Source organism: Castanea sativa, chromosome 1 (genome assembly GCF_040712315.1).
Source record: "Castanea sativa cultivar Marrone di Chiusa Pesio chromosome 1, ASM4071231v1".
Classification (NCBI taxonomy): Eukaryota; Viridiplantae; Streptophyta; class Magnoliopsida; order Fagales; family Fagaceae; genus Castanea; species Castanea sativa.
Window position 1 is genome coordinate 13404949 of NC_134013.1, and position 12666 is coordinate 13417614.

At 34.7% G+C, this 12666-nt stretch overlaps 3 protein-coding genes across 23 annotated transcripts in view; all 3 read left to right on the forward strand.

Annotated features, from left to right (window-relative positions):
• Positions 1-2579, forward strand: part of LOC142619798 (serine/threonine-protein kinase STY46-like) — a 72631-nt gene extending 70052 nt beyond the window's left edge. The window contains exon 16 of the mRNA XM_075793095.1: positions 2484-2579. Within this exon, the coding sequence (XP_075649210.1) occupies positions 2484-2561 (78 nt within the window). The 3' untranslated portion in view covers positions 2562-2579. The remainder of the gene's footprint in view (positions 1-2483) is intronic.
• Positions 2580-3718: 1139 nt separating this feature from the next.
• On the forward strand, positions 3719-7650 carry LOC142608858 (mechanosensitive ion channel protein 8-like). The gene is made up of 5 exons (XM_075780521.1): positions 3719-5212; positions 5578-5701; positions 5853-6146; positions 6306-6508; positions 7167-7650. The coding sequence occupies exons 1-5, from the start codon at positions 3870-3872 to the stop codon at positions 7408-7410; spliced, it is 2208 nt and encodes a 735-aa protein (XP_075636636.1). The 5' UTR covers positions 3719-3869; the 3' UTR covers positions 7411-7650.
• A 1283-nt stretch (positions 7651-8933) lies between these two features.
• LOC142619823 (serine/threonine-protein kinase STY17-like) lies at positions 8934-12639 on the forward strand. Of its 21 annotated transcripts, none has more exons than XR_012841608.1 (6): positions 8936-9145; positions 10318-10413; positions 10529-10544; positions 10679-10752; positions 11881-12277; positions 12357-12639. XR_012841608.1 is itself a non-coding variant. In XM_075793154.1 (6 exons), the coding sequence occupies exons 4-6, from the start codon at positions 11404-11406 to the stop codon at positions 12405-12407; spliced, it is 273 nt and encodes a 90-aa protein (XP_075649269.1). In that variant the 5' UTR covers positions 8943-9145; positions 9634-9707; positions 10318-10413; positions 10529-11403; the 3' UTR covers positions 12408-12639. The 21 variants fall into 21 exon arrangements, 6 of the variants coding, with proteins under 6 accessions (XP_075649269.1, XP_075649255.1, XP_075649278.1 ...); XM_075793154.1 differs by adding an exon at positions 9634-9707 and having other exon boundaries at positions 8943-9145; positions 10529-11490; positions 12143-12277; XM_075793140.1 differs by having other exon boundaries at positions 8943-9145; positions 10529-10597; positions 10679-11490; positions 12143-12277.
• The last annotated feature ends 27 nt before the right edge of the window (positions 12640-12666 follow it).

Below are 12666 nucleotides of genomic sequence, written 5' to 3' on the forward strand. Positions count from 1 at the left end.
TTATCATATTGCAGTATAAATAATTAAAAATAGTATATAAGAATGTACTATTATTATATTACATAGAATTATTTGGCTAAGTTAGTGTTTATTGTTATGTATTTTATTTTTATTTTTTTTCTCATATCATTTTATTTAACAATTAAATTCAGCCTCATCCCCCATATATATCATTAAATTATTTATATTTCCACTCCTTTTTTATTTTAAAAAAATTTAAAATATAATATTTTGCCTAAATTAAATAAATAAAATTGTCCACATTAAATGGAGTAATGCTAGGTAAACACTCATTCTCACACCCAATGCATCAAAGGAAGAATGAAATACAAAACAAATCAAGTTAGAAACACTAAATTTAAAATAAATAAAAAACTAATGATGCATATTTAATTTCATAGAATCATCATCAAATTTTGGAAAACAATAGGTTGCCAATGGAGAGAGAGAGAGAGAGATGGTATAGAAAAAAAAAAAAAACCAATACAAAGTAATAAAGAGTAGATAAAGAAAAAAATCAAACGTCAATGAGTAATTGTTAATTGGAAAACAAAGAGGTTGTAAGGAGAAATAAAAAATAAAATAGAGATTACCGTGTGGAAAACTTTAAAAACTTTACAGTATAATAACATAAACCGTTAAATTCAGTTAAAAAATTAAATCAACAATCAACAATTAAATACAATCATAGTACTAAATTTAAATTTAAAACTAATCAAACTCTAACTATGGAAACCATATTAATCATAACTAAAAAAGAGATGTTCTCTGATAGTAGTAGAAATTACATAAGAAATAAAGTTAGAAAATTTAGAAATCCATTTTTTGACATTTCATTTAACCTTATTTATAATATATATATATATATATATATATATATATATTTATACACTATTACTTTCGAAAATATAATGATCAATGCTACCTCTCATTTATCTTCTTTGTTATGCAAATCATCAGTTAGTAAATATATGATAATGGTAAGAAGCGTTACAAATAAGATCACTAAAAAAATTAATATAAAATTAATCAGCCACTATCATTATGGAGTCGTAGTCTATAATTTTACGCATCCAAAAAAATGAAATATATAGAGTTTTCTTAAAGGTATGTGTAAAGATTCACTATATGTGTATGTGTAAAGGTAAAAAATAAAAATAAAAAAAAATAAAAAAATAAAAAAGAGGTGTATTTAAGGTTTTTATTAACTTAAAAACTAATGAAAAACCAATGGTTAATAACTAAATTTATAGTATTATAAAATATTTAATAAGATCATCCTAAATAAATTATCACTCGTAACGCGCAGGTATGCGACTAATAATAGATAAAAACTAGGATATACATTTGTTGTGTCAAATTTCTTTATAGCTTTTATAATGTTGAAAGTTGAGACATAAATTTGTCAACCCTCATATGGGTTTGTTTGTTTACTCACTGTCGCATGGCTTAAATGATGTTGTTGATCTTGTGGCTTTGGTAGCTTCCCTAACTGTTTGACATGTTTGTTTGTTTGTTGTTGATGCATGGAAGGTTATCAAACACAAAGTGGATGTTTTCAGCTTTGGAGTTCTAGTGTGGGAGTTTCTTACAGGAAAGGTAATGTGCCACTTTGTTGGTAGTTATAATGAGTGCTGGTGAAGAAAATAGGACTCTCTTCAGATAATTAATTTGCTATGTCTTCTAAAAAATTAGGAAAAATTACACGTTTTCACCCTAAACTATACACCATATTACACTTTGCACCCTAAACTGTTTAAAGTCCGTTTTGCATGAACACTAGACCCCATTACAAGCAGCAGTTGGTGTGGTTCAGAAGGTATTCCTCTATTAAATTTTTTGACATTGTAAATAAAATCTTGTTAATCTTCTTCTACCCCAACAACATCTTCTGTTTCTGTCATTCTAGGTCTCTGTTTTTATCTGCGTGTGATTTCCCCTTTTGGTTCAAGAGAGAATTTTAGTTCATTGTCATCCCCTTTTTCACCAACAATATAATTTGTTCTAGCCCCTGAATCTTTGACCATTGAGCAGGTGACACAACTAACTAACCTCCATGCCTACAAAGAGGGTTTTGGTCCATTCTGAAGAATGAGTATGCCGGGCAAATCACATCTGGTCCAAGAACCTGCTGGTATATAGACTGTTTGTTTGAAGGGTAGGGTATTTCTTATTTTTGAGAGATTAAAAAAGAATTAAAAAAAGAAAAAGAAAAAAAGACGAAGTAGTTAACTTGGCCTTGCAGACTAGTGGAAGACAGAAAGATCTTAAATTAATATAGAGATTTGGTGACATGAATATCAGGGTCCGAGGCCTACAATTCCGAAGCTTGGGGAATTGCTTGAGAGATGTTGGCAGCAAGATCCATCTTTAAGATCAGAAATTTTAGAAATTTGCGGCACATGGCCAAGAGGGAATGGAAAAGTTCCTTGTCCTTTTTTCTCTTCCACTCTGGATTTTTATGAACTATGATCTTGGAACAGGTTGCAGAAGAGAGAATGGACCGGCAGAAGGGGAAATCACCTAGAAGAGTATCTGCTTTTGTACAGAGTGTCGATTGAAGTGCAACTGGCAAGTGAGAAGGCTGTTTATAACACATGTAATGATGTAATAATCTTGTTTTGCTAAGTTCCTTTCACTTTATTTTTTTCTCCATTTGGAACTTTCTTTTGTTAATCTACTAATGACTAGATATTGCCTGAACAGTTACTGAATTTAGTAATAATCCAAACATTTCTTTCAGTAGATGTTTTTTCTTTCTTTTCCTGAGTGACTTTGGACTGTGGTGATCTAGAATTGAAAAGGCTCAAATTTTCTCGACGTTTAAACATGAAGGCTGGAGGTGTTTAAACATGAGGACCCAATTTGAAAGAAGAATCCAACTAATCCACATTCAACTTCCTTGCCAATAAGCACTGTTCGAGATGATTTTCGATGTGCCAGGATATCCCCTTCATAGTGATTCTAGTTCTACTCTATGCACGTGACAGCAACGAATCACTTATCACCTCAGTGTATAAGTAAAGCATTTTTCTTTTTCTTTTTTTCTATTTTTTTTAGATGGAGGCATTTTTCCATAAATTATTGTCTAAACAAAAATCAAAATCAGGAAACACATATTAGCCTTGCCGTCAGTGGTATCCTAGAAGCATCTAATAAAATTTCAATGTTACAATTAGATCTCTTATTCTGGTAGGCAATTAGGCATTGTACCTACCTTTCTCCCCCCTTTGGGGTAGGGCGAAGTACTCAAGCAACAAAACGCAAATGATACTTGGTACTTAGATTCCATTTGTCAGGATGGGTAGAAAACAAAATATATGGAAACATAGGGTTAGTTTTTTCAACACGTGTATGATAAAAGATAATGGAAAAATTGGAGAATGGAGAATGAAAAATAAGTATAAACCTTCTGTATTTGGTTGTGAAGAATAATTAGAGGAAAGAAACTATACTATTTAGTAGAAGTGACTTTTATTGTGATAGTGAGTGCTTTAACAGTTGACTACGATTACATTACATTTCATGCAAGTGTAAGACAAGGAAAATGGAGTAAGACTCGTATATAGACTGAGCAACTTTGCAGAGCATCTCAAGCTAGTTACTTCCCTCCATACAATTTCAAGCTAGTCACCTATAGTTGAGATTCTTCGGTCTTGATGAGCCATTAGTGGGCTTGCTTTTTGCTTTAAGCCCCTGTAGAATCACCAAAAAAAAAAGTGCTTTTCATGAACAATTGTATCTGGAGTGTTGCCTTTGGTGCTTTTATGGAACCTATCATAAAGCCCTTGAAACCAAGCTTTTCTTCTGCTACACAATAACAGCACCACCATTTCCACAAAGAGTAACTACAAAGAAACTACTATCAGATGGCTCGAAGTCAAAGAGAAGAAGAAGTAGTAATCCAGCTTGATGATATTAATGATAATAGCAAAAAGATTAACGGAAGTCCAAGCAGCAATAACTTTCAGGGAAGAAGTGAATCCGTACGACGAAGAAATAAAGCGTTGTCTGACCAAGAAAACCACCAAGGGTACCTGAATTCAGGTGGAGCAGAGGTTGTAAAGTGTAGTTCAAATGTTTCATTTCAGCAAGGCTCGTGGAAGCCAGTGATGAGCATCACCAAGTCTAGGCTGATAGACCCGCCAGAGGAACCGTGTCAAAGTTCAGTAAACTCTGGAAGAATGCCTGAGAAAGATCAAGATTATGAGGACGACGACGATACTGAAGACATCCCTCAAGAATATAAGAGAATAAAATTCAGCACACTGACAATGCTTCAATTTGTGAGTCTCATTTTGATTATTGCAGCCTTAGTTTGTAGCCTTTGGTTCCCATTTATAAAGAGGCACATAGTGTGTGATCTTCCATTATGGAAGTGGGAAATAATGGTTTTAGCATTAATCTGTGGACGTTTAGTCTCAGGTTGGGGAATTCGATTGGTTGTGTTCTATATAGAACGCAATTATCTTTTGCGAAAACGGGTATTATATTTTGTTTATGGGCTGAGGAGATCTGTTCAGAATTGCCTCTGGTTGGGTTTGGTCTTGCTTGTATGGCATAGTATTTTCCATGAAAAGGTTACAAGGATGACAAAGAGCAAGATTTTGCCTTATGTAAATAAGGTTCTTGTTTGTTTTCTTGTGGGTACTGTAATATGGCTCCTGAAAACTCTGCTTGTTAAGGTCCTGGCTTCAAAATTTCATGTAAACACATTCTTTGAACGAATCCAGGAGGCTTTGTTCAATCAGTACGTGATCAAAACGCTCTCTAGTCCACCATTGTTTAAACGGCATGACACTCAAGAAGAGGAAGCTATGGCTGAGATTCGAGAGCCAGAGAAAGCTGGGGTTACTTTGCCTGGTGACCCTGGGGAAACTCTGCCTTCCAGGAGTAGGAGGGTGATAGGAAGTGGTAGACTAGAAAAAAGTCCCAAGGTTGGGAAGAATTCTAGATTTTTGAGGAAAAGGTCTAAAAGGGAAAATGAGGAGATCTCTGTTGATCAACTACATAAGCTGAATCAGAAGAATGTATCAGCGTGGAATATGAGGAGGTTGGTTAATATTATCCAGCATGGGGATTTATCCACTCTGGATGAGCAGTTACTGGAGTCAAAAACTGAGGATGAAGCTTTGCTGCAAATTAGAAGTGAATGCCAGGCAAAAGAGGCAGCCAAGAGGATATTTCAGAATGTGGCAAAGCCAGGGTCGGAGTAAGTTCTTACATTCTTTCACCGTTTCTTTTCTTCCATCAGATGACAAAATAGGGTATAAAATACTAGTGCTTTTCCTCTCTTTTTTCTATCAGCAAGTCCGTGAGACACAAATCTTTTCACAACATTTTCCACAACGTCGATGTAACTTATTGTGATTGATATATAATAGAAGTGACGTTAATGATGGACTAATGTAAAAGTGATGAAACACCAATCATAACTTGCCACTTTAACAAGTTGGAAGAAAAATTGTGAAAATTGTTCCTAGCATTCATGAAGTAGTTCTTGTCTTATTATTTGCTTTTGAAATATTGATGTCCCCTTCTGTCCTGATCGTTGTGCAATGCAAACCTCTATGTAAGATACATTTACCTCGAGGACGTGATGCACTTTATGAGTAAAGAAGAAGCTTTGAAGACAATGCATCTGTTTGGAGTAGCAGCTGAGAATAAGGGATTCAGCAAGTCCTTCTTTAGGGACTGGGTGGTATGACTCTTTATGTCAATGTAAAATATGCTCTTTTTGTTCTGATTTATTTGATGGACATTTCCTAGTGGAGAAAGAAAAGAAACTGAATTTTGCTCTCATTTATTTTCTATGAAACAATGACATAAAGTTAACTTCACTTTTGTTTTAGGTTAAAGCATTTAGAGAGAGAAAGGCACTAGCATTGTCTCTCACTGATACAAAAACTGCTGTGGACGAACTCCATACTTTGTTGAACATTGTTGTAGCTATCATTACATTGATATTATGGCTGATTATACTCGGAGTTCCAATTACCCACTTCCTCGTGTTTATAAGTTCACAGCTTCTTTTGGTGGTGTTTATGTTTGGGAATACCTGCAGAACAGTATTTGAAGCAATCATCTTCTTATTTGTAATGCATCCGTTTGATGTTGGTGATCGTTGTGAAGTGGACGGAGTCCAGGTAAGAAAGGAGGCTTAAAAAGATGTTTATTATGCACTCTCATATGAGCATTTATATTTCATTTGTGTTCTAATTTATGTTTCATAGAAAATAAATGAAAACACAAGCCAGTTTCTCATCTTTCATTAGTGTTGTAACTTATATTTCTTTGGGTTTCAGATGGTAGTTGACGAGATGAACATACTAACTACAGTTTTTTTGAGATATGATAACCAAAAGATCATATACCCTAACTGTATTCTAGCTACTAAGCCCATTGGTAACTATCATCGTAGTCCAGACATGGGAGATGCAATTGATTTCTGTATTAACATCTCCACCCCAATGGAAAAGGTCACCAGCATGAAAGAAAGAATAACAAGGTATGAATGGTCATGCATCTTCTTTCTTCCTTATTATTGTTAATTTTTCCCTAGTACAACTCAATTCCTAGAGATATAGACTCTATTACACATTTAGAATCACGCACAGTATTAGTGGTACCATTAACCGCAACACTATCGTTAGTGCATCACTTTTCTCTTTCCATGAGCATGGACTAGCCCATATGCCTTTCCACTTTTTATGGACTGTAAAATTATAGAACTTCATATTCATTCTAGTATTTGGATTGAGATATAATTTCTTCTGTAAAGTTGCATACGGTTTTTCTCCATTCAAAAGCTTACACATGCAGTTCTCAATCACTAGTGAGAGTCAATAGACATACTTGGGCCAACACCCAACCTGAGATAATCTGCTTTGTTTTAAATTCTTAATAAATTTATTTCTCAAAACCAACCCCTCAGTGCTCTGATTGTTGTAGACATGTTAAATTATCTAATTGGAATGATAACTTAGAAGGCCATGTAATGGGTGACTCTGCATTACTTGACATGGCCATTCAGGTGTATCAGGAGCTATGAATTGATGATAGGACCTGCATATTGTTGTTAATCCATATGTTTTGCCACCAAAAAATTAAATTCCTCTTTAAATAATTTTTTGTTGTTGAGGGCCTCATCGCTGTTGAAATTGCAGGTATGTTGAAAGCAAGAATGAGCACTGGCAGCCAGGTCCAATGGTGATAATGAGGGACGTTATAGACATGAACAAACTGATGATGTCAGTGTGGCTTACACACAAAATGAATTATCAGGACATAAAGGAGAGATGGATTAGGAGAGACCTCCTGCTTGAAGAGATGATCAAAGTTTTCAAGGAGCTCGATATTGAATACCGCCTACTGCCTCTTGATGTGAATGTGCGAACTTGCCCCCTCTGATATCAGACAGGCTTCCTTCAACTTGGAAAACTTTTGCTAGCTAATTGTGTAGGACAAATATACTGAGACCAACTCCTAGAATGAGCATTGGCACGCAGCACCAATTCCTTTTCGGCCTATGAAGGAATTGGCAAGGGTTCCCCATAAGAATTGTTGGATTTAGGAAAGGATTTATGATGACTCAAGATAAACTCTTATCTCCCTGATAAAATAGAAATGAAATACATTTCAAGTTTGTTGCATTGTCACAGTGTACTAAATTTCAAACATGGTAGCCCCCATCAAGCGCACGGAAACTAGCTAAAAGTTCCCGGTTGCATGTGGCTTTGTATTTTGGCAGAGGCAATAATTCGTCCTCTGGCTGGTCTTTTACAACATTTCAGTTAACTAAAAAAAAAGAGTGAGCACACTTAAAGGAGTTTGGTTTGCAGTGATGTTGCATTACACCGTAATATTACGTTATTGTAATTTTACATTGATATAATCTCAATACAAAAATATAGCATTACATTGTTTAGAAATATAATGAGATTAAAGTAATGTTATATATTTTGTAATTTTAGATTATGGTAATGTTAGAAAAAATAATATAAACCAAAAACTTTAATGTCATATGTACATCACAGCGAATCAAACACCCCCTTTAGCGGTGAAATTACATATGTATAACAAGAAATAGCACCACAAATTGAAACCTTAGCATAGTTGGTTTCAATTACAGCAAGTAACAAACTTTTGCCCTGCATTAATTGTATAGAAACCTTAGCACAATTGGTTTTAGAAATCTTGAGCCCAAGAATTGAAGAAATTATTCTTTACATCGGTGTATTATGCATTCCTTTCACATAAATATGGGTCATATCTATTGGATCCACATGTGGGATATATTTTCATGATTGAGAAAAATGTAATAGCACACCCTTAATTTTGCTCCCATCAGATCATAGAACTAGAAGGTTCTTCTAGTGACCTTAGATAGTCCATGGTAGAACTGTAAATCTTAGCCGTTGTTTTGACTTATGAGCATTTTAGTTGGGATTAAAAGAGATGTAAATACTAAATAGTGTTGCTCATTCTCCTACTAAGTTTGTTTTTGTAAATAGGTCTTATGTATGTTGTAATAAGTTTTCCCTTCTTTAATTTGAAGGAGTGAAGGAAAAATGTTCGTAGTTTGTTTGTTTAATAAAAGAGAAATGCTAACGAATGTCCTTAGGGCATTAGTTAATAATCCATTTAAAGAAAGTTTTTATGAAAAAAGTAAATAAAGCAATTAATGTTTTGACAAATTTTTTCATTTTCCATAAAAGTGGTATTAAAATTTTTCCTAAAATAGATTTTTAACTAATACTCTAAAGACATTAGTTAGTATGAACCTTAATAAAAAAAAATTAAAAAAAAATGTTTAGCTTCAAACCGACTTGGAACTATATTGAAGAGAGCATATTATCAAAAAGAACTCAGATGGCCCAGAATCAAACTTCTTTGTCATTTCGGCCCATACAAGACTGCAGGGGACCATTGCCCATAGTAGAGTTGGACCCATGAGCTACTGAACCCCCCAAAGCTACTGAACTTCCCATTCCTCCAACGGTGACTCCAGTAAACTGTAAAAGTGTACGGTCCACCCATGTCCAGGGTCTTAGCCTGCCTCTATGAGGAAAATGTCGAGTTCCAGCTTATCTCCATTAACATGTCCAAGGGCGAGCACAAAAGGCCTGGGTTCCTCAAGCTCCAGGTACTTTTACAATTACATACACACAACTCTCTCTCTCTCTCTCTCTCTCTCTCTCTTCGATTAATTAGCAATATTATAAACCTCTGACTCTCTCTTATGCATACTTGTTAAAGTCCTTTGGCTAAGTATCTCCATTTTTGGTAAATCAGTAGTATTACTCAAAATTTCATCTTCTTTCATTCATTCACTTTTCTGGGTTTCTTTCTGTATATGTAACTCCATATTATAAAATCCAATTTGGGGTGTTTTTGTGCGTGTGTAATACAGAGTCTCGAAGCAGAAGGGCAGGGCTTCGAGACCTATTGGCTGCATACCATTCCACACACACGCGCAAAATTATTTCTTAAGTAATATAATTTCAAATTAATAAGGAACACAAGCATTAGACTATAAGCCTTTGTAAAATGTCATTTACTTTTAATATGCTTAGACAATGTTTATGGAGATTTTTATAAAAAGAAAAGTTGTTATTCATTGGCTACGTTCAGGAATATCCAGCACAAGAATGTTATCCAATTCCTCGGGGCATGTACAATATCTCCAAGCCTGTATAATGTTATGGGTAATTTTAATCTTTTATGGCATATGTATTGTGGTGCTCTGATTTACATTCATTGGTTATAGAATTTTGATTAAAAAAACATAATTGGTAAATTATTAGAGTACATATCTGGTGAAAGCATGTATGAGCACGACAATAATATAATCCATCAGGACTCGAAAGCTGCCAATCTTTTGATGGATGGAAATGGAATAAGAGATTTTCATTTTTAGGTTATTTCCCTTTAGATCTGTATGTTTTTTGTTGTTATTGTATATTAAGGACTACTTCTTACCTCCCCTGGAGTTACCTAAGGTCAAGGCTTAGTCGCTGATCACTGTCTTAGTCTAGAGATATTGATGCATGCAGGTCCTCTGCTTCATAACCATTATAGCCTGATGATGGGTTGATGATGACATAGTTAAATACAATCATGCCAAAACAATTTTTTAACCTATTTGACTAGTTAGTTTAAATTAAAGGACAACTACATTTTCTGAAGTACAAATGACCAATTTAACTGTGAATTGCTTTTCGATTAACAATTTTGGCTATTACCCATGATGTGGAACTACTACCCAACTTAGAATTTTGACTAGTGACCTCTAATTGATGCGGCACATGATTGCAGGTAGCATGATAGGATGTGAAGGCGTTAATTTCAGTTTAATAAGGACTCAGAAGTCAGATCTCTACTTATGGTTTTCTCGAATATTGTAATTAACAGGTATGAGAGCTTATAAGGTATTAATGGATGAAAGGGCACTACTGATTGTCATGAAATTTTTTAATAGCCTATGTATTTCTTTTAGATTAATATTCCCTTTTCTTTCTGCTTCCAGACTAGAGAGGGCAGCTGTATGCATTCTTATCCTTGATTTATTGCTTCTTCTAGATGGGAGCTTTGTTAGGTTGTTTCATGGCTGTAAACATGGCTTTAAGATTGATCTAAGTTTTTATCTACTAAATTTCAAAAAAAAATTGTCTACCAGGTTGTCAAGATTGCTGATTTTCTCAATCTGGTGTGACTGTTGAAACTGGAACATAGTTTTGGATGGCTCGAGAGGTCTGTTTCTTTATATATGAATTCAATGATTTTTAAACATTTTACTTGATTTCATTTGAACAAAGGATATTAAGTTTCTAGCTAGGCATAATTTTCTAGTTCTTATACCCTACTATTCAGTTTCAAAATACTGAAGAAGGGAAAAAAAAAAGGTAAATTTACTATGTACATCACCCTTTTTTCCTTCTGCCATTTCTTCGATTCAAAAAGGAATATGGTATGCTAGATGATATCATCTTTTTAATTGCACAAAAACCAAAAACGATTGTCAAACAGGGAGGAAAATGGGAAGAAATACTTTTAAATGAAAAATGAATCTAGGGCTTTTAGGGAAGTTGTTTCAAAACAATGTTTGAATAGATGAATGATGGAACAAATTTTTGATATTACTAGCATACGCATAAGGGTGCACCAAGGAGGGCATGGGCCTTGAGTTATGAGGGACATATATAATAGATAAAAACTGGGATATAGTTATGTTGTGTCAAATCTCTATATAGCTTTTATACTGTTGAAAGTTGATACATGAATTTGTCAACCCTCTTATGGGTTTGTTGTTTACTCACTGTCGCATGGCTTAAATGATGTTGATCTTGTGGCTTTGGTAGCTTCCCCAATCGTTTGACATGTTTTTTTGTTTGGTGTTGATGCATGAAAGTTATCGAACATAAACCATATGATCACAAAGTTGATGTTTTCAGCTTTGGAGTTCTACGGTGGGAGTTGCTTACAGGAAAGGTAATGTGCCACTTTGTTGGTAGTGATAATGAGTGCCGGTGAAGAAAACATAACTCTCTTCAGAAAATTGCTTTTGCTATATCTTCAAAAAAAATTTGGTTGCACAGACTTCATATCTATCATCTTGTTTTCTGACTGAAATGCCAGCTCCTGTATGAGCACTTTACGCCATTACAAGCAGCAGTTGGTGTGGTTCAGATGGTATTCCTCCATTAAATGTTTTGATATTGTAAATAAAATCTTGTTAATATTCGTCTACCCCAACAAGATATTCTGTTTCTTTCTTTGTTTCTAGGTCTTTGTTTCTAGGTCTTGTTAATATTCCCCTTTTGGTTCAAGTATTTTAGTTCATCATTATCCTCTTTTTCACCAACAATATAATTTTTCTAGCCCCTGAGCCTTTGACCACTGAGCGGGTGACACAACTACCTAATCTCCATGCCTACAAAGAATAAATGAGTATGCCGAGCAAATCACATCTGCACAAAGAACCTGCTGGTATAGACTGCGTGTGTGAAGAGTAGGGTATTTCTTATTTTTGAGAGAATTTTAAAAAATAAATAAAAACTGAAGTTGTTTACTGGGCCTTGCAGACTAGTGGAAGACAGAATGGTCTTTAATTAATATAGAGATTTGGTGATATGAATTTCAGGGTCTGAGGCCTACAATTCCGAGGCATACTCCTCCAAAGCTTGGGGAATTGCTTGAGAGATGTTGGCAGCAAGATCCATCTTTGAGACCAGAATTCTCCCAAATTTTAGATATTTTGCGGCACATGGCCAAGAGGGTATGGAAAAGTTCTTTGTCCTTTCTTGTTTTTTTTTCTCTTCCACTTCGGGTTTTTATGAACTATGATCTTGGAACAGGTTGCAGATGAGAGAATGGACCGGCAGAGGCAGAAGAGGAAATCTCCTTGAAGGGTATCCGCTTTTGTACAGAGCATCAATTGAAGTGGCAACTGGCAAGTGATAAGGCTGTTTATAACACATGTAATGATGTAATAATCTTGTTTTGCTGAGTTCCTTTCACTTTGTATTTCCTCCATTTGGTACTTTCTTCTGTTAATCTAACTAGTTAAGTACTGGTAATGCCTGAACGTTACTGAATTTAGTAATAATCCAATCACATCTGTGACTAGATTTTTATCTTCTTTTCCTGGGTGCCTTTGGACTGCAG